At 38.6% G+C, this 20,917-nt stretch overlaps 1 protein-coding gene across 3 annotated transcripts; it reads left to right on the forward strand.

The window, feature by feature from the left end:
• Positions 1-1,010: 1,010 nt before the first annotated feature.
• Positions 1,011-20,714, forward strand: Olr1 (oxidized low density lipoprotein receptor 1). Of its 3 annotated transcripts, XM_021164194.1 has the most exons (8): positions 1,011-1,095; positions 5,868-5,969; positions 8,352-8,597; positions 11,800-11,937; positions 15,094-15,231; positions 19,408-19,544; positions 20,178-20,293; positions 20,570-20,714. In XM_021164194.1, the coding sequence occupies exons 1-8, from the start codon at positions 1,011-1,013 to the stop codon at positions 20,712-20,714; spliced, it is 1,107 nt and encodes a 368-aa protein (XP_021019853.1). The 3 variants fall into 3 exon arrangements, with proteins under 3 accessions (XP_021019853.1, XP_085695711.1, XP_085695712.1); XM_085839585.1 differs by lacking the exons at positions 8,352-8,597; positions 11,800-11,937; positions 15,094-15,231 and having other exon boundaries at positions 1,023-1,095; XM_085839586.1 differs by lacking the exons at positions 5,868-5,969; positions 8,352-8,597; positions 11,800-11,937; positions 15,094-15,231 and having other exon boundaries at positions 1,023-1,095.
• Positions 20,715-20,917: the final 203 nt, after the last annotated feature.

A 20,917-nucleotide genomic window follows, 5' to 3' on the forward strand; every position in this document is an offset into this window, starting at 1 on the left:
CGAGTGCACACGCACACACACACACACATACACACACACACGTTAAAAAGTATAAGTAATTTCAGAGACATATCTTTTCATGGTGTATAGGTATAAAAAGCCAAGGCATAGGTCAGAGTAAAACATACTCTTTTCTAATCAATTTAAGTATCCTGGATACTACAATTAGTAGTAGTTTTAACTATTATTTCTGACTTTTATGTTCCAACTACAAACCTGTCATTTTTACATCTAAGCTCCTATTGAAACATTACCTGAGCCAAGTGTTTGATTAAAGGTTAATGCCACTATACCTGGTCATTGGAACATTATCAAACATACACTATCCTCAAACTCCAGACAAATATATAGATTCAATATAAATATTTCCCGAGATGAGAGACCCAGAGAAAGATCTAAGACTTACTCTAGCTATTTCTATTGGGATGCTGCTGCTGTTTAAAGTCTCTGTACTCAAGACTTCCCCTAAACTCCAGCACTCAGGGCTAGGAATGGAAATCCTATGTGACTTAAGTTATATTTCTGATTGCTCATTAAAACTATTAAAAGTAAAACATGGTGCTTATAAAAAGACACCATATAATGACATTCTGCCTTGGTGAATCAGCAAACAGAAAAATGTGAACAAACAAGTCGAACCATCCAGTCCAATCACATTCCTCTCTACAAACCTAACTTGAAGAATGTGCTTCTTTGACTTCCAAACCCTTATCTGATTTGTCTGCAGTATCTTTCCTATAAGTGTCATGGTCAGCCCTCTTTCCCCTGCTGTCTGTTTCTTAGTGAAAGGTCATGAAGCATGACTGGAATTATAATTCTCCCCACCCACAAGAGACACAACCTAAGAATTCGTGTTAGCCAACTTTCCAATATGAAGCAAAGCTTCCCTTCCTCCCGAGACGGTTGAGTCATCCTCTGCTAGATAAGAGCGGCTATTTAAACTGCAACAGAAGCTCCGCACACTGGCAGTTGGCTGAGGTCCTCGACTGTTTCAGTTTTTCATTCTTAGCATGAATTTGGAAATGACTTTTGATGACAAGATGAAGCCTGCGAATGACGAGCCTGTTCAGAAGTCATATGGCAAGAAGCCTAAAGGTAACAGGGGTGGGTAGATGCTTATAGAGACAGAATGCCAGGCTTAGCTCAGACATATAAGTTAAATGAATGAGGTTAGAAGGTAAAGACATTCAAATATAAGAAAATACAAGAGACCAAGACCATTTATTTAGAAGGAAAGCAAGTAGGATTCAAGATAACAACTAGCTGAGATACTATATCTTTAGTATAAGCTGTTCTCCATGCTATGGCTTTAAATTAATGCTTTCTACTTATATTATCTACCTTCTATATAAAGTTAACTCAGAATCAGGAGGAGTAATAAAGTTACTCAGTTTCCTTGAACTAAACAGAGTAGAGCCAAAATCATACCAGATTCCCATGTATGAAGAATCCAATCCATAAAAAAAATGGCAGAAAATGCATCCATTTAGAGCACACATTAATTGTTTTTATGTGTGTTGCTGAAGTACTGTAAAAATCTGAAGTGCTTTGTGAATTATCTAAAGCAAATTTGATATATTCAGTATGGCCGAATATACGTTAGACTCTCTTGTCCATCATTGCTTTGACCAGGAAGCAGGAGTGGGTGGGTTGGGGAGCAGGGTGGGGGGAGGGTATAGGGAACTTTCAGAGAGGAAACTAGGAAACGGAATAGCATTTGAAATGTAAATGAAGAAAATATCTAATAAAAAATCCAAAAAAAGAAATGTAAATGAAGAAAATATCTAATAAGAAAGAAAGAAAAAAGAAAAAAAGAAAAATTGTAATTTGTATTTGACTACTACAGTAAAATGAATTACTTAGGTTTAATTGATAACTCATTTCTGTAGACAACTACAGATAAAATGTCTTTTATTTTATAAGAGGAAAAGACCAGGTAGTGGTGGTGCACACCTTTAATCTTAACACTTGGGAGGCAGAGAGAGGTCAGCCTTCTCTACAGAGTGAGCTTCAGGAAAGCCAGGGAAACACAGAGAAACCCAGACTCAGAAAAAAAGGAACAAAGTATAAGAAGAGGAGGAATGACAGACTGTGTCTGTAAATAAGCCTGAAATCTTTCAATGGGCAGGATAAGGGTGAGTGTAGTGTGATTTAATATCTGAGTGGCTGAACTAGCTCAGAGTCAAGAGTGCTGGGGCTTGGTAGTAGACCCAACAGCTGTTGAACTAGATTAGTGTGAAGAAGTGCTGGTGTTTAGTAGTAGATTTAGGAGCTAATGCCAGTTGTTAATTTGCTCAACCATTCACTCATTATTTGTGCAATGAATACTGTTTTCACTTGACTTTTACCATAAATATGATTATATCTTCTATAAGAGTCCTTGTTAAATTAGTTCCTTGCTGTGAATGGTATAAATTATACACTGAAGTTAGTATACAAATCTTTATTGATTGACTAAAGGTTGTTTTCTGACTAGAAAGCCAATAGTCTCCTCCTACTGCTGAGATGGGATGAAGGTGCCTTTTAGGTAATGGGAGCTTGTATCTTCCTTTCCCATGGCGACTCATGCAATTGGTGTTTTCAATCAGTTGTAGGCATACAATGTGTGATGAATACTGGGGTGGGGGGAAGGATTTTTACCTGATGTTAGGTGCCAGGATAAGGCAACTGCTTGTAAGAGATATTACTGTCTTCTATTATCTGCCAGCTAACCACACATGTGGAGAGAAATCCTTCAGCCAGAGAATGAGTTCTATTTCTACCTGTCAGAAATTCTTTTTGATACCATCTGTGGATTCTAACACAAACTAACAGAAGAGAACTCTGAATGTATTTGACCACTTGTTAACTTGGACCCTTATCACATTCACACTGAAAGCTCAATGATAAAATACTCCAAGCATTTTGGCTTATGAGCATTGGATTAAAGAACTACGTTTAGGGCCAAAGGTGGTACCACATGCCTGATATCCCAACACTGGGGAGTCTGAGGCAAGAGGACCCCCCAATCTAAGGCCAGCCTGGGCTACCTACTGAATTCCAGGGAAGCCTGGATTACAAAGTAAATATTATCTTGAGCAAGAACAACATAAAACCCAAAGACCTACGTTTTAAGTTTTTATTATAAATGTGTTATCAAGTAAGCGAAACTGATGCTTTCAGTTTCTTCCTTATGTAGAGAGAATAACACCAGTGTTCTGCTTATCTTACAGGAGAGGAAACCAAATACATTGTGTGTGATGTTTTCCTCTTGGATCTGTAATGGCTGCGGTTATTCAATGCTGGGACATGTAACTGGACAATCACATGTCTGAGAGTTGCATGCCTTGTTTTCATAAATAAGGCGGCTTTTCCTCTGGGGATAATAGGCCACACCTAACATAAATGTGAGGCAGTTATTACTAGAAGCCAAGTGCTTATCAAGGTTTTATTCCTAATTTCCTTTGGTCAATAACTCCAGTTCTAAGAGACAATAAGAACTGAATGGTGTGATATCAGGCATGGCATTTCTTGAGGAAATCTCAGGTCACTGACTAAAATATTTTGCTTAACATCTGGCAATTGTCTATATAATGTTACTTATGAGTACCTGTGTAAAGCTAAAATTATTTATGGGGGGGTTGTTATCCTCCTTTTGCTTCTTAATATCTATTGGAGGTTTCTACCTCACTTATGCCTGTTTTACACCCAAGAAAGTGACACAGAAACACTGTAATTTTTTTATTAACTGTAGGTGCTATGATTCTGAGCAATACTAATCCTTCCATGCTGTTAAAAGCCACACCAATGCCCCATGATTTACCAAATTAAAGTCTCCTGGGAATCTTCTGCTGTACTTGCCTAACCTCAGAGCTAACTTCTCTTGGTCATGTGCTCCAGGCCCATCCCACCTAATGGCTACCTCTTTCTCCTCCCTCCCCTTCCTTCTTCTCAACACTCCTACCTGAGACTACCCCTCCTTGATCTCTAGTCCAACCTTTCTCTCTCTCCTGCTAAGCCACGGGCCCCAGGCTTTTATTATCAAATCAGAGATTATCTGGTAGCATTCTTTGCCACACATTGGTCAATACAATCCCCATGTCCTGACTGCAACCTGATATTGGGGCACAGAGCTCAGCATCTGAATACAAGGTGCACAAGGCTAACCCCAACCCCTGTGTATATGTATTTTTAAATGCCAGGGAGCAGAATAGGACTCTGGTGATGACTTTAAAGTCTGAGGATCTCGGGACAGGTCTAGTTCTCTAACTGTACTGAAATACTAATGATAACTTCTAAAAAAAAAATCCTAAAAACTTCCTTGGTCTTTCTGAGGGTAGAAAGCTGCTGGTTTAGGAGATTAACATCTGCAGTTTACAGAGGAGGTTTAAGTAACATGGCCTTTGTTCTATCTCAGCAGGAACTGCTCAGCTCTAACTTTCAGCCTGCTAGTCAGAAATCACAGGAAGAAAAAAGGACACTTAGAAAAGTGATTATAGTGTTTATTACTAAGTTGTAAAAAGTTTCCTATGAAAGCTATCTGAGGGGGAAAGCGGAAAGATCCTAAGAGGAGAAAGGGAAAAATTTTCTAAGTGGGAAAAGGCAAAAAGTTCTAGTAAGGGAAAAAAATTCTTCTAAGGGGAAAAAAAAATCCTCTTCTATCTTCTCTATCTGCTTCTCATCTCTTCATCCTCAGTACTTATACTTCTTTCAGAACACATGATCACATGTTACAATGTTCATCACCAGTTCACACAAAAAATCGAAACATAAATTGAAATATAAGTTTACAACAGGGAATGTTTACACGAATATCCATTAGGAGTGATTATCTGGCTAAACATCCATCACCTGTCTCAACTCCACAGATTCACTGAAGGTTTAAAATCATAACTAAGTTATTAGTGAAGTTTTATATTGATAAACCCAGTCAATATTTTATCTTCTGTACTAGCACCTATAATAAATCGTTAGTTCCCTTTTTATGACCTTTGGTTAATTGTTTTACAACCTCTTGGAATGTACTCTGCGTAGGAGAAAGTCTGGTTACCATCTAAGAGCAGTTAACTGGTGACACTTGGGAGACTGACAGAGTTCTCATTGCATTTGACTATCAGAAAAGGACCTAATAGCAGCCCCACTATAAAAGAGCTTAAAAATCACTGGTATAATTTTACGAATTCTTATAGGTTCATCATTACGACTTAAAAAGTCATCTATTTGTCTATATAGCATCACTAGTAGACAGTACATTTTCATAGGTCTGCAGAGATCTGCTCCAAAGGGGTGGGCTAGTACCTAGTTATTGTTATATATGTTTAATAATAACAGGAAAAGCATATTAATAGCAGGAATGTTTCCCAAAATGAATTCTCTTATGGTCTTGCCTAATAATAATGAATCTGGCATAGATTGTATAATAATATGAAGCAGACCATCTCAGGGAGATCCCCTGCTAGTTAGTAGCTTGTCCCATTATGGCCCCTGACATATAACCACCACTCTTTCTGCATAGTAGATGAAGTGGTTAGGCTGTGTTGAGAAGTCTTAGAAGGACATTGTGCATAGAATAGTTGAAGTACAAGAGATTATTCACAGTAAGATGTTTTGGTTTTGCTTCATTATTTCATGTAGGAGTCTAACAACACCTGAAGTACGAGCATCAGGATGAAGTATTTAGTATCTACCTCATGAATCCCAGCTGTTATTTTTTTCCCATGTGAGACCATAAGTAATTTACATCAGTTCCATATAATCATCCACTGTTTCATCAGCACAGGAGTAGAGCCAGTGGGATTGAGGCACCAAGGGATGCGGATCACAAAGCAAGCACAGACACAGACAGGATTCAGAGTCTTTTTAAATTTTCTGATTCTCCTTCTCTGCAGGTCTGCATTTGCTTTCGTCCCCATGGTGGTTCCCTGCTGCTATGACTCTGGTCATCCTCTGCCTGGTGTTGTCAGTGACCCTTATTGTACAGTGGACACAATGTAAGTGCTGAAATAGGGAACTGGAGTGGGCAATGAGGGTTATGAACACAGCACACAACAACTCAGACCAGCCTAGCTTTACATTCATTTTAGGCTAAATCTTTGAGTATTAATGAGTATACTGTGCTCATGCCTCCATTAGAGAGGGGAATGAGATAGAGACTATTCACAGCAGAATGCTTTTGTTTTGCTTCATAATTTCATGGAGGAGCCTAGTTATATTTTAGAATAATTTGGTAATAACTTGAAGTTTCTAATACATAGGGATACCTGAGCAACCCAAGAGGAAAAGAAATCCCATTTACTTTTGTTTTGATAGATCTGATAAATTTTTAAGAATTATAATGGCCCCTTAAAATATAAGTAAAACACAGAGAGCAAGATGTATGTTGAGTTTATAACATGTAGGAAAGTAGAGATGCTGAGAAGGAAAAAGAAGTGAGAATGGGGGCAAGAATGGCTAAGAAGGAAAGATAATATTTTCTCTGTATCAATTAGCATGAGCAGGTTGCCAGTCTGAGTATTTCCACCAGCCATGGTCCAAGATATAAGGACTCAAATGTACCATTTGCTTCTCATATGTCTAGTTATCTAACTCTTTGTAATTGGGGGGAGTGGTACGTGGGGACTTGAGACCTCTCCGACTGATTGTTCAGGGCAAATCGCCCACTCGATGGCAGCAGTCAGAAGAATCTTCCTTTGAGGTATCCATCACTATCCAGCAGGCTCAGATTTGACCTAGAGGCAAAGAATCAGCAGCTCCTTGCCTGCACTGGAAGAGAGCTGAGATCCTAGAACAGTTTCTTCAAATCTGTTCAATTGCACAATATTCATTTAGTCTCTACCCTCCTAAAAAACAACAAGAAGAAAAAAAATACTTTCACTGCCAACATACAGAAATGTACAAATATTTCATGGGTGGTTGTCTCAAAAGTGAAGGCAAATGTCAAGGTTCCTAAATAAAATTAGGAAGTCTGGCAGTGTAGACAGTGGGAGGAGCTATAGAGAAATTAAACTGACTAAATCGCTAATAGCAATTTCTTCTATGAGTCAGAGTCTAGGGAAACAGTGACTACTATAGACTGCCAATATTTTATTTATTCTATTATAGTATTTCTTATCTTATCATTACTTTAATTCTTTTATTTTACAATTTTATGTTTTGAGGAATTTCAAACACGTACATAATGCATTTTGATCAAACACATCCCCATTTTCTTCATTTCAATTCCTCCCCACCCACCCACTACCCTTTCCTCTGAATTTCATGTGCTCTGGTTTTTCTTTTTTTTTTTTATTACATATTTTCCTCAATTACATTTCCAATGCTATCCCAACAGTCCCCCATACCGCCCCCCACTTCCCTACCCTCCCATTCCCATTCTTTTGGCCCTGGCATTCCCCTATATTGGGGCATATAAAGTTTGCAAGTCCAATGGGCCTCTCTTTCCATTGATGGCCGACTAGGCCATCTTTCGATAAATATGCAGCTAGAGACAAGAGCTCCGGGGTTCTGGTTAGTACATCATGTTGTTCCAACAATAGGGTTGCAGATCCCTTTAGCTCCTTGGGTACTTTCTCTAGCTTCTCCATTGGGAGCCCTGTGATACATCCAATAGCTGACTGTGAGCATCCACTCCTGTGTTTGCTAGGCCCCTGCATAGTCTCACAAGAGACAGCTATCTTTGGGTCCTTTCAGCAAAATCTTGCTAGTGTATGCAATGGTTTTTCTTTTTAAGCCCATTGACTACTCAATGCTGGCTGTATGTATCTGGTATAGGGCCCTCTGCTGGAGCATAGGTAATCTCACAAGGGACACATCCATAAAGAAAACTGACTCTCCTTTTCCAGGATCCATCAATTGCCAATAGCTCCTCAACTAGAGGTGAGAGTTCATGAATGAATGCTCATCCATTGTCTTTACCTTATTATTTTCAAGCTAAATATAGCCTGTGTACTCTGCATGCTGACCAAGTCCTCTGCCACAGAGGGACATCACAACTCCTCATCCCTCTGCCAGGGCTACATCTCCACCCCTCCCTCCATGCCACTAAGTGACATCTCCATCCCTCACCACTCTGCCTCTAGGCTATACTATCATCTCTCAAGAAAACACAGAAGCATGGCACTTTCTATTCAGAAACATCTGCATGATCACTGGTAAAATTGTAATTTTGAAAAATACAGTTGAATAACATATGAGCCCATAAATTGTCAATAAACATGGGCCATTTCCCAGAAGTCAATGAAGTGCATTTAGTCCTCCATCATTTTCTGTCAACACTGATCTGTGGTCAAGATAGATTGTTTGAGTTGGTGTCTTTATTTTCTGGGCATCCAGGGGCAGCAGGCTAGAATGACTCTTAATTCTCTCTGGTTTAGTACGCCAGGTATCTGACCTCTTAAAAGAATACCAAGTGAACCTTACTGAGCAGGATCATATCCTGGAAGGGCAGATGTTAGCCCAGCAGAAGGCAGAAAACGCTTCACAGGAATCAAGGAAGGAACTGAAAGGAAAGATAGACACCCTCACCCAGAAGCTGAATGAGAAATCCAAAGAGCAGGAGGAGCTTCTACAGAAGAATCAGAACCTCCAAGAAGCCCTGCAAAGAGCTGCAGACTCTTCAGGTACAGGGGAGGACTGGTGGGTGTTTAGCCCAGTCTTAATTAGGTTTAACAAAACCAGCACACTCCACATATACAAAATATTCAGAGTGCCCTACACAAGCTCTCTGTTAGTGCCATTTCTATTCTAGCCCATGGGAAGCATAGTAATTATCAGAATTGTTCAAGCTCTCCTTCTCATGGCCGTAAGGTTTTCTTCCTTATTTCAAATTCTAGCTTTGAAGTTTGGGTTGAAGCGCTGTCCTGTCCCATTGTCACTTCTTGCCACAGATATGATATTGTATCCTTCCAAATGCAACTTATTTACTAGCCTCTATCCCCTTGGGCGGGGGTGGGGTGGGGGGGTGGTCTTCATGTCAATGCAGTTAGCTTCATTCTGACCCTGTTTCCTAAATGGGCACTACATCTGTCTAAGTACAAGCAGTGGAAGTCAGCTGACTGAAGACTTAGGTAGATACTTTAGGTTAAACAAAAATAAGAGGTCTGGAAAGTGGGTGCATATAGAAATGGTTTCATTTGTCTAAAGGGATTAAGAATGTAGGGAGCAGAGAAAGACTAGATTGTGCTGACAACCTTTGTTCTATTAGAGATTGTTACTACATTTCTGCAATATTGATCTTTTCTGCAGTGGAATCAATGAGTTATGTGCTTCTAAGTACAGAGTTAGGTATGACGGAGTCTCTTTTACTACCATGTTCACTCCCACTAAGTGCTCAAATGAGGGCTCTATTCTCAGGATTAGCTATTAAGTGCCAGTCAAAAGCAAATTTGTCCAATTTCTTGCTTATGTGGCTAACAGTTTAAATGTGCAGTTTCTTTTAATACATATATAATAATGATATAGGTGGCCATTGTATAGGCAAAAATATTAAGAGCAGCATAGTTATCAATGATGATAATTTGATGTACAGTTACTCAGTTTTCAAGTCTTGACAGGTCCTGAATGGTGATGCAAGCCTTTAATCATAACTGAGGCGACAGAAGCAGGCAGATCTCTGAGTCCAAAGCCAGTGTGGTCTACATGGGGTCATCTAGTCAGGGCTACATAGAGAACATACATAAATAAATAAATAAATAAATAAATAAATAAATAAATAAATAAATAAATATTTTCTGTATGAATAGGGTAATTTCAATTTGCAAAAGTAAACAGAATTTTTCAGATAAAATTGACTTTGACTAGTATTAAACATATATTTAAATTCACTGGGGAGGAACTTTTCAATAAATTAAAAGGACCCAACACTTCAAATCAATTGTTAAGGGAAGGAAGCTTAAATATCAAAGATGGGTGTGTTCATATACACAGGCAGCCAAAATACAAACTAGTGGTTTGTTTCACAGATGTAGTAGTAAAACAGTTTATATTTGTCATCTGTAGATTGTGTGAGATTCAATCTTTGCTAGGGCCATGAGGAACCCTTTCTCAGAGATGCCAGAGATGAACTGTAGATCAGACATGGAATGCACATGTCTCTTTCTGGCAGATATAGTAGGTCTTGTTTTCCATTCCTTCTGATGCTAAATATAGCCAATTACTACACACCACAGATGAAAGCTTTGATCATGTGGCTTCAAAACACTCTCATACAAATATCATAATACTGAAATAGCATGTGTAAATATGAAGCTAATTTTCTCAAATTTGAGGAAGGTTTTATCTATCCTACTAACACATCTCATATGATTTACTTGGAAGCTGAGGTGATGTAGGACTTCCAAAGGAATAGATTTTCATAATTAGCATTTAAATTAGCGATTCTTCTCAATCTTTATCTCTACAAATAGCTTGATGAAAATGGTTGTAGGCTGCCAGATCCTGAACCTCTAACAAGTCTAGAGCCCATAGACTACTTCCTCAATTAGTTCATCCACAAAGACATTTGAGAGGAAGTGTGCTCAGTGACTGTATTAGGTTCTGAAGAGGGACAGAAGCAACAGGATGGCTATGTATTTAAAGGACATTTATTGGGCTGGTTTACATAGTATGTCTGGAGTGTCCAAAAATGTTTATCTTGCACTGGATGGGTGGAGATCTATTTGGCAGTTGATCAACTAGAGAGCTTGGTTGTCTTAGCAACATCAATGTCGTCTGGCACAGAAGATCTGGGATATCTCTGAAGAACTACTGATCTTCAGTCTATTTTCGAAGCCAGAAGAAGGTAATTCTAATATCAGTAAAGGAATACAGCCATGGGATTGATAAACTTGCCTGCAGAGTGAATATTCCTTAGCACACAGCAAAATCTCCTTTTCCCTCCTTGCCTCTGTGTGGACACAGGAAGGGGATGCCCACATTTAGTTCTTCCCACTTCAGCCATCACAGGCATGTCCCGCAGCCTGGCCTTTATTCCATTGCAGATCTAAATAAGTTGATAACCTATGTTTATCAAAGACATCAAATACACACTCAACAGAAGGTTCATTTTCCTGACTTCTTGATCTGTCAAATGAATAAGATTGGTGAAGTTTATCTCTGAGTTTTACAACGATTAAATGAGTTCACATCTGCAAAGTACTTCCAACAGTTGTGCAATTGACAAATAATATTTGTATTCATTAACTTTTGTATGTAGTAGTAGGTATTGCTATAAGCTATATTATACTTTACATACATACACACACACACACAAAGAAATGTAGTTGATTTTAACACAGTATATACAGGCATGCCTTTCTCACGTTGTCATAATATAGGCACATGTCTAGACCATTTCTTTAGTCAAAACAAAAGAAAACAAAACAAGACAAAACACAAAAAACAAAAAACAAAAAACAACAACAAAAAAAAACCCAACCCTGATTTGTTTACATTTACTAGGATGGGGCTAGGCAAATTAGAAGGAAAGTTCACATTTAGTTTCTGCTTTCATTATTCTAGAAAGAAACTTCCTACCTTAACGCTTAGGTACAAGTTTTCATTTTCTGTAGTTTTGTATGATATTCTTTCAGTTATTTTAGATAGACTCTCATTCTGTACCTGAGGTTGGCCTGGAAATTATTATTTACACCAGATTGGCCTTGAACTCATGGACATCCTCCTGCCTTCGTCTCTTGAGTGCTGAGATGGCAGGCAAGAGCTAAAATATTAGGCTTACATTTCTCTTTCTGGTGAAGCTTGCTTCTCTAAAATTGCTACAATGAAAATTGAACTTTGTAACTTAACTCTTCTTAAGCATGTTTCCCCACTTTGCTCACACTGTAGAGGAGTCCCAGAGAGAACTCAAGGGAAAGATAGACACCATCACCCGGAAGCTGAACGAGAAATCCAAAGAGCAGGAAGAGCTTCTGCAGATGATTCAGAACCTCCAAGAAGCCCTGCAGAGAGCTGCAAACTCTTCAGGTACAGGGGAGGACTGGTGGGTGTTCAGCCCAGGCTCAATTAGGTTTAACAAATCCACCACACCACACATATGTCAAGCATTCAGAGTGCCATACACAGTCTCTCTTGAGTGCCTTTTTCACCCTAACCCATGGGAGGCCTGCTAATCATTGGAATTGTGGGGGCTTTGCTTCTCGTGGGCATAAAGTTTTCTTCCTCCTTTCTTTCAAATTCTAGCTTTGAGGTTTGGGCTGAAGCACTGTCCTGTCCCATTGTCACCTCTTGCCACAGATATGTTATTGTATCCTTCCAAAAGCATCTTAGTCACTTGCCTCCCTTTCCTTGGGGCCTTCGTGTCATTGCAGTTCTTTAACTCAGCTCCTGTGTTAGCTTCATTCTGAACCTGTTTCCTAAATGGGTACTACATCTGTCTAAGTACAAAGTGGAGGTCAGCTCCCTTTGTAAGAAGTGCTTAAATGAAGGCTCCATTCTCAGGATTGACAGTTAAGTGTCGGACAAAAGCAAATTTCTTCAACGTCTTGTTTATGTTGCTAACAGTTTAATGTACAGTATATTTGAATACAGATTATATAATAATTATATTATATAATTATAATATTATTATATATTATATAATATTTATATATTATATAATTATAATTATATTATTAATATATATATTAATAATATAATATATATAAATATCATAAAATAAAAATACCCCTTCAAAATATATACAAAAATATTGAGAGTAGGATAGAGTTATCAATAATGAAGATGAGTGGTCTGATGTAAAATTTCTCAGTTTATAAATCTTTTTGGGCTAAGTATGGCTGAACACACCTTTAATCCTAAGAGGAGAGACAGAAGCAGGCAGATGTCTGAGTGCAAAGCCAGCCTTGTTTACACAGCAAGTTCTATCCAATGCAACAAGGAGAAAAAGAACAGAGAGACAGGAGAGAGAGAAGGAGGGGAAGAGGGAGGGAGGGAGGGAGGGAGGGAGGGAGGGAGGGAGGGAGGGAGGGGGCTTTCAATATAAAAGGAGTAATTTAGATTTAGAAAACTAAACAGAAAGTTTTAGATAAATTGACCTTTGAATAGTGTCAAGCATATATTTAATTTCAAGAAGAGAGAAACTTTTTAATAAATCAAGGGGACTCAACCCTTCAAACCAGTTTTTAAGGGAAGGAGGCTTAAATATCAAGGATGGGGGTGTTTACATGCAGAGACAACCAAAATCCCAACCAATGGTTTGTTTCCCAGATGCAGCAGTGAAACAGTTTACATTTATCAGCTGTAGATTGTGTGGGAGTCAATCTGTGTCAGGACCATGAAGAACCCTCTCTTAGAGATGTCAGAGATGAACTGTAGATCAGACACAGAACTCACATGATTCTTTCTGGCAGATATTCTAGGTTTTGTGTTCCATTCCTTCTAATGCTAGATATAGCCAATTAGTAGAAACACCAGATGCACTCTGATCACATGGCTCCAGAAAAAGTCTAATAAAAATATCATAATACTAAAATCCCATGTAGAAAAAAAATGCAGCTAGTTTTCTCAAATTTGAGGGAGTTTTAGCTGTCCTACTAACAGATCTGGTATAATTTACTTAGAAATGAAGGAGATTCAAGGTCATCAGAAGTATAGTGTTTATACTCAGCATCAGAACTGGTGCTCCTTCTAATCTTTTCCTATGAAAATAGTCTGATGATAATGGCAGGTTCCCTGTAGGCCCCCAAATCATGAGTGTCAAGCATGTCCTGAATCTACGTGTCTAGATCCCACAGAGGGGTATTTCCTCAATTAGTTCGCCCTCAAGGCCATTTGAGAGGAAGTGTGCTGTAGTGAACGTAATAGGATCTAAAGAGGAACAGAAGCAGCAGGAGGACTATGTATCAAAAGGGGTTTTACTTTAGTGGTTTACGTAATATGTCTGGAGCCCCCAACAAGGGAAATCTCACACTGGATGGGTGGAGAATTTGGCAGTTGAATAGTTGTTAAGGCTGGGAGTCTCACGAGTCATTACCTGGCACTGAAAATCTGAAATATCTCTGAAGAACTACTTATCTTCAGTCTATTTTAGAGATCAGACGAAACTGATTCTAATATCAGTAAAGGACTGCAGCCATAGGGTTGATAAACTTGCCTGCAGAGTGAATATTTATTAGCACAGAGCAAAATTCCAATATTTTTTGTCTTTGTGTTGACACAGGAAGGGGATGTCCATATTTAGAGGAGGGTTTCTCATGTCAGATAATCTCACTGTGAAACTGTCTCACAGGCATGACCAGCAGCCTGGCTTTTAGCCCATTCCAGATCCAAATAAGTAGACATCAAAGGTTTATCAAAAGACATTACATACTCACTCAACCACTCAGCATTAGGTTCAAACTCCTGACGTCTTGATCTGTCAAGTGAAGAAGATGATTGGTGGGAGTTTATCTCTTGAGTTTTGAAATGATTAAATGAGCTCAGATATGCAAAGTACTTCCAACAGTTTGTGCAATTGGCAAATAACAGTTTGTGTTCGTTAAATTTTATACGTACTAGTTGGTATTGATATAAGCTATATTATACTTCACACACACACACACACACAAAGAAATGTAGTTGATTTTAATACAGTACAGAGAGGCATGCCTTTCTCACTTTGCCATAATATAAGCAAGATGTCTAGACCAATTCTTTGGTCCAAAAACCTGATTTGTTTATCTCTATATACTATAATGGATCTAGACAAATTATGAGGGAAGTTCACATTCTGCTTTACATTTCTGTATGCCCTTTCTACTTTAGTTTCTGCTTTCATTATTCCAGAATCGTCCTACTTTATCATTGATGTACATGACTTCATTTTCTTTAGGTTCGTTTGACTTTTTGGGGGCGTGTTTTGCTTTGTTTGTTTGTTTGTTTTAAATAGATTCTCATTCTGTAGCCCAGGTTAACCTGGCAGTCATCATTTAGATCAGATTGGTCTCCAACTCATGGAAATCCTCTGTCCTTAGTCTTTTTGGTGCTGAGATTATAGGTAAGAGCTACCATCTTAGGCTTACGTTTGTCTTCCTGATGAAGCTTGCTTCTCTAAAATTATCGGGTATATTTGTGCTACAGTGAAAACTAAAATGTTAACGTAACTCTTCTTAAGTACTTTTTCCCACTTTGCTCACACTGTAGAGGAGTCCCAGAGAGAACTCAAGGGAAAGATAGACACCCTCACCCGGAAGCTAAACGAGAAATCCAAAGAGCAGGAGGAGCTTCTACAGAAAAATCAGAACCTCCAAGAAGCCCTGCAAAGAGCTGCAAACTTTTCAGGTACAGGGGAGGACTGGTGGGTGTTTGGCCCAGTCTTAGTTAGGTTTAACAAAACCAGCACACTCCACATATACAAAATATTCAGAGTGCCCTACACAAGCTCTCTGTTAGTGCCATTTCTATTCTAGCCCATGGGAAGCATAGTAATTATCAGAATTGTTCAAGCTCTCCTTCTCATGGGCATAAGGTTTTCTTCCTTCTTTCAAATTCTAGCTTTGAGGTTTGGGCTGAAGCACTGTCCTGTCCCATTGTCACTTCTTGCCACAGATATGTTATTGTATCCTTCCAAATGCAACTTAGTCACTAGCCTCCCTTTCCTTGGGGGGGGGGGTCTTCATGTGAATGCAGCTCTTTAGCCCAGGTCCGTGTTAGCTTCATTCTGACCCTGTTTCTTAAATGGGTACTACATACATCTGTGTAAGTATAACAGTGGAGGTCAGCCCACTGAAGACTTAGGTGGATACTACAGACTGAAGAAAAGCACAAGGTCTGGAAAGTAGTTTTATATAGGAGTTGAGATAGTTTCATCTGTCTAAAGGGATTAAGAATCTAGGGAGCAGAGAAAGACTAGATTGTGCTGACAACCTTTGTTCTATTAGAGATTGTTACTACACTTTTCCAACATTGATCTTTTCTGCAATGAAAACAATGAAGTATGTGTTTCTAAGTATAGAGTTAGGTGTGACGGAGTCTCTTTTATTACCATGTCCATTCCCACTAAGTGCTCAAATGAGGGCTCTATTCTCAGGATTAGCTATTAAGTGCCAGTCAAAAGCAAATTTATCCAATGTCTTGCTTATGTGGCTAACAGTTTAAATGTGCAGTTTCTTTTAATACATATATAATAATGATATAGGTGGCCATTCCTTCACTGTATAGAAAAAAATATTAACAGCAGGATAGAGTTTAACAGTAACAATGATGAGTGGTTAGATATTAAGTTACTTAGTTTATAAGTCTTTTCAGGCAGGCAGGTAGGTCTCTGAGTGCAAGGCCAACCTGGTCTACACAGCAAGTTTCAGGCATAGCTGCAGGAAGAGATTCATTGTATGTATAAATAAATAAATAAATAAATAAATAAATAAATAAATAAATAAATTTTTGTATAAATGTGGTAATTCAAATTTGCAAAACTAAACACTGAGGTTTAGACAAATAGACCTTCAACTGGTGTGGAACATATATTTAATTTCTCTAGGGAGGAAATTTTCAATAAGTTAAAGGAATCCAACACTTCAAACCAATTTTTAAGAAATGGATTCTTAAATATCAACGACGGGAGTGTTTTCTTATGCAGGCAGCCAAAATCCCAACCAGTGGTTTGTAGTAGTAAAACAGTTTACATTTATCACCTGAAAATTTTCTTGGGATTCATCTGTGTCAGGTTCATGAAAAGCCCTCTCTCAGAGATGCCAGAAATGAACAACAGATCAGACACAGAGCATATGTCTCCCTTTCTGGCAGATACATAGGTCTGGTTTTCCATCACTTTAAATGTTAGATATATCCACTTAGTCGCAATCCCAGATGCATGCTTTGATCATGTGGCCTCAAGAAAAAACACATCAAAATATCATAATACTGAAATCCCAGATGGAAAATGAGGCTGATGTTCTCAAATTTCTGGAAGGTTTTACCTGTCCTACTAACAGATCTGGTATGATTTACACGGAAGCAAAGGAGATATAGGGTCTTCAAAGGAATAGATTTTTTTTCCCATCTAGCATTAGATTTGGTGGTTCTTCCTAATCTATATCTATGAAAATAGCTTGATGTAAATGGTCAGTTTTCTGTAGGCTTTTAAACCCTGAAAGAACATGTCTAGAGCCCAAAGAGGAATATTTCCTCAATTAGTTCATCCACAAAGACATTTGAGAGGAAGTGTCCTACAGTGGATATATCAGGTTCTGAAGAGGAACAGAAGCAATGGAATGACTGCATATTTAAAGGGCACTTAGTAAATTGGTTTACATAATGTCTGGAGAATTCAACGATGGTTATGTTATACTAGATGGGTGGAGAATTTGGCAGTTGATGACTAGAGAGCTAGGTTGTCTCACTTGCCATTGTCTAGCACTGAGGTTCTGGAATATCCTCAAAGAGCTACCGATCTTCCGTCTATTTTGGAAGCCAGAAGACGTTGATTCTAATCTCAGGGGAGGAATGCCACCATGGGGTAGATAAAGTTCCCTGCAGAGTAGTGTTCACTAGCAGAAGGCAAAATTCTTTTCTCCCTCCTTGTCTCTGTGTTGACACAGGAAGGAGATGCCCACATTTAGCTCTCCCCACTTCAGATAATCAAGAAAATCTCTCAGGGGCATGTCCAGCAGCCTGTAATTTAGTCCTTTCCAGATTCAGATAAGTTGGCAACCAAGGTTTATCAACAGACATTAAATACATATGCAACATTAGGTGCAAATTTCTGACTTCTTGATCTGTCATATGAAGATGATTAGTGGAGTCTGCCTCTTGAGTTTCACAACGATTTAATGGGTTCACATAGGCAAAGTACCTCCAACACCTTCTGTGATATTTGTATACATTGATTTGTATCCATGTGTCCCTTAAACATTTCTTTCTGCTTTCATTATTCCAACATATTTCTACTTTATCATTTATGTACATATTTTTGTCTTTCTAGTTTTGTTTCTTTTTTATTGTTCGTTTTAGATAGATTCCCACTCCATAGCCCAGGTTGGCCTAGGACTCATTATTTAGATCAGATTGGCCTTGAACTCATGGAAATCCTCTTGACTTAGTCTTCTGAGTGCTGGGATTTCAGGCAAGAGCCACCACATTAGGCCTACATTTGTCTTTCTGATGAACCTTACATGTATAAAATTATCAGATGACTTTTTTCCACAACCAAAATTTACAATACAATGTAACTCTCCTTAAGGACTTTCTCCCTGCTTTTGTCACACTGTAGGGCAAAAGGCAATTCCTTGTGTGTCACCATCACAACTGGGTTGGGGATGGCTGTGCTGATGGTCTGGGAGTTCTCAGCACATAGATATGGATACTTTTACCTACTGCCTTCTCCCAGATTGGATTTGCTGGATTCCTTATGCAATTCTTCTGCTAGGAACTTCTTAGTTCCTGAAATCTCACTGAAATTAAGTCTTCATTTTATATCAATACAACATTCTCCCTAAAATAAACTTGTCCAAAAGAATGGGAGCCACTGTGCAGAGATAAATTTTCTAGCATACACATTTGAGGAAGGAAAAAGAAGCAGATAAAATTAACTGTAATGACATAGGTTTCTTAACCAAATCATCTGAAATATTAATTTAACATAAACCAGTGTGATGTTCTCAATGGGCTACTCTGCATGGTTCTGTCTAGCTCTCAAAGTCACATGTGTGCTTTAAATGCAAGCACAGTGTCTGCAAAGGTTTCACAGGTTTCACAAACTACACTGGGGACTATATCAGATAGCATAGGGATAAGAGAATGAGATAAAGTAGTGAAAACTAATTAGGTTCCTCAGAGAAATGGAGCTTTTAAATGCATATCTGACTTTGTAATAATAGAATTGCCAGTGAATATACATTTCCTTAACTCTCCTTTTCAACATTTCTAATATAACTTTAAAAAAAATCAAATTCCAAACTCATATACTAATCTATGTCTTCAAAAATGGTAGATGAAATGCTAAATGGACAGTCAGCTTAGATTATTAAAATCAGAATGCCTTATCTCTTTTTATTCGAAAGCATATATAGTTGAAGAATACACAAACACACACACACACACACATAAAGGGAAGGAAGAGGAACTGTGAGAGTGAAAATATAATGTATGAAAACCCTCTATTTTCAATAAAAGAAGAAAATATATAAAGGGAAATAAAAGTTGGAAAGATGACTCAGTGACTAAGAGTACTGTCTGCTCTTCCAGAGAACTTAGATAGGGCAGCTACACAGCAGCTCATCATGTCAACAGTCCACTTCCAATAGAACTGGCGTTAGCTTCTGGCCTCTGAGAGCACTGTGTGCATATGGTGCATATAGATATAGCTTAGATACAGGTACAGATACACATGCACATACATCTATATGGGACGTAAAGACTCTGGCCATTCTGGTGTCTATAGAATCTGGGTTTTCCTAAGGAAGGATTGAAGAAATGTTTTTACTCAGAACTCATCCATTCTATGTTAACATTTCCTAGGTCCTTGTCCACAAGACTGGCTCTGGCATAAAGAAAACTGTTACTTCTTCCATGGGCCCTTTAGCTGGGAAAAAAGCCAGCAGACCTGCCTATCTTTGGGTGGCCAGTTACTACAAATTAATGGTGCAGATGATCTGGTGAGTCATTTGGGGTGACAGCGATGGATTATGGTTGGTAAAAGAAAATGAAGGCTTAGGAATTTGGGGGAGTGTCTTATTCAGGTTTTGTTGGTGGTGGTGGTGCTGTTGTTTTGTTTTGTTTTCTGTGAATAAATGTCATGACTATGGCAACTCTTATAAAGGAAATCATTTATTTTGGGCTACCTAACAGTTCAGAGGACTAGTCCTTTGACAGCATGTGGAAAGCATGGCAGTACACAAACAGACATGATGCTGGAGAGGAATTGAGAGTTCGATGTCTGGATATGCAGACAGCAGGAAGAGAGTGACACAGGGCTTGGCTTGAGCTTCTCAAACCTCAAAGCCCACCCCCAGTGACACACTTCCTCCAACAGGGCACACATCCAATTATGCCACTCCCCGTGAGACTATGAGGGCTACTTTCATTCAAACCACCACAGGGAGGAACACTTGTTTGAGAGAGAAAATAGCTGTTTTATAAGAGGATTCCTTACTTGGTCTTGGGAATATAGGATGTGAAGTCTCTATAGACCATTGTAATCATTTTCATTAAACCACCAAGGCATGTTGAAAATCTTTTTGCTATTTAGTTTGATGAATCTGAAACTCAAGAGTGCTGTCTTTCCACAGACATTCATCTTACAAGCAATTTCCCATACCACCTCCCCGTTCTGGATTGGATTGCATCGGAAGAAGCCTGACCAACCATGGCTATGGGTGAATGGAACTCCTTTGAATTTTCAATTGTAAGTCTACTACTCCTCTTGGTGGCCATTTTGAGTGTTCTATTCCTGTCTGGACCTGCTTTAAAGTCCCTGTCATTGTCCACCTATGTCCTCTTCTTGTCAGAATGAAGAGTGGGAAATACACTAAAAGACAAGAGGGTTTGTCATCTGCCCCTTCTTCATACCTTGCTGGCATTTTCTTTCACAGTTCTGCTGATTTAAAGCTTTGAGACAGGGTTGATTTCTATCATAAAGATGATATATGTCCTGTTTTATTTTTTTTCTATCTACCTGCAGCTTTAAGACCAGGGGCATTTCTTTACAGCTATATTCATCGGGCAACTGTGCATACCTTCAAGACGGAGTTGTGTTCGCTGAAAACTGCATTTTAACTGCATTCAGCATATGTCAGAAGAAGACAAAGCTATTGCAAATTCAGTGAATCTAAAGATTCTGGAGAAGACCGTGACAAGACTTTTGACTATCGCTCTGAAATTTAAGCTATTCTTTATTACCTGCATGTAAAGCATGTTGGCCTTGACAGCTATCAGTTACCTGATAGCTACAGTTCACCTCAACAAAGAAAAGGACCAGAAGCAAACACTGGTGGATCCAGATGTTTGAAATCTTTGTATCAAAACGTGT

This window comes from Mus caroli, unplaced genomic scaffold (genome assembly GCF_978045245.1).
Source record: "Mus caroli unplaced genomic scaffold, Mus_caroli_1 scaffold_7, whole genome shotgun sequence".
In the NCBI taxonomy this organism is placed as follows: Eukaryota; Metazoa; Chordata; class Mammalia; order Rodentia; family Muridae; genus Mus; species Mus caroli.

Excerpts from the sequence above, each read along its gene's own strand:
- Olr1 (XM_021164194.1), top strand. The coding sequence starts at position 1,011 with ATGAATTTGGAAATGACTTTTGATGACAAGATGAAGCCTGCGAATGAC. Across the intron at positions 5,970-8,351 it reads TATTGTACAGTGGACACAAT|TACGCCAGGTATCTGACCTC; the intron begins GTAAGTGCTGAA and ends TCTCTGGTTTAG. Across the intron at positions 15,232-19,407 it reads AAGAGCTGCAAACTTTTCAG|GTCCTTGTCCACAAGACTGG; the intron begins GTACAGGGGAGG and ends AACATTTCCTAG.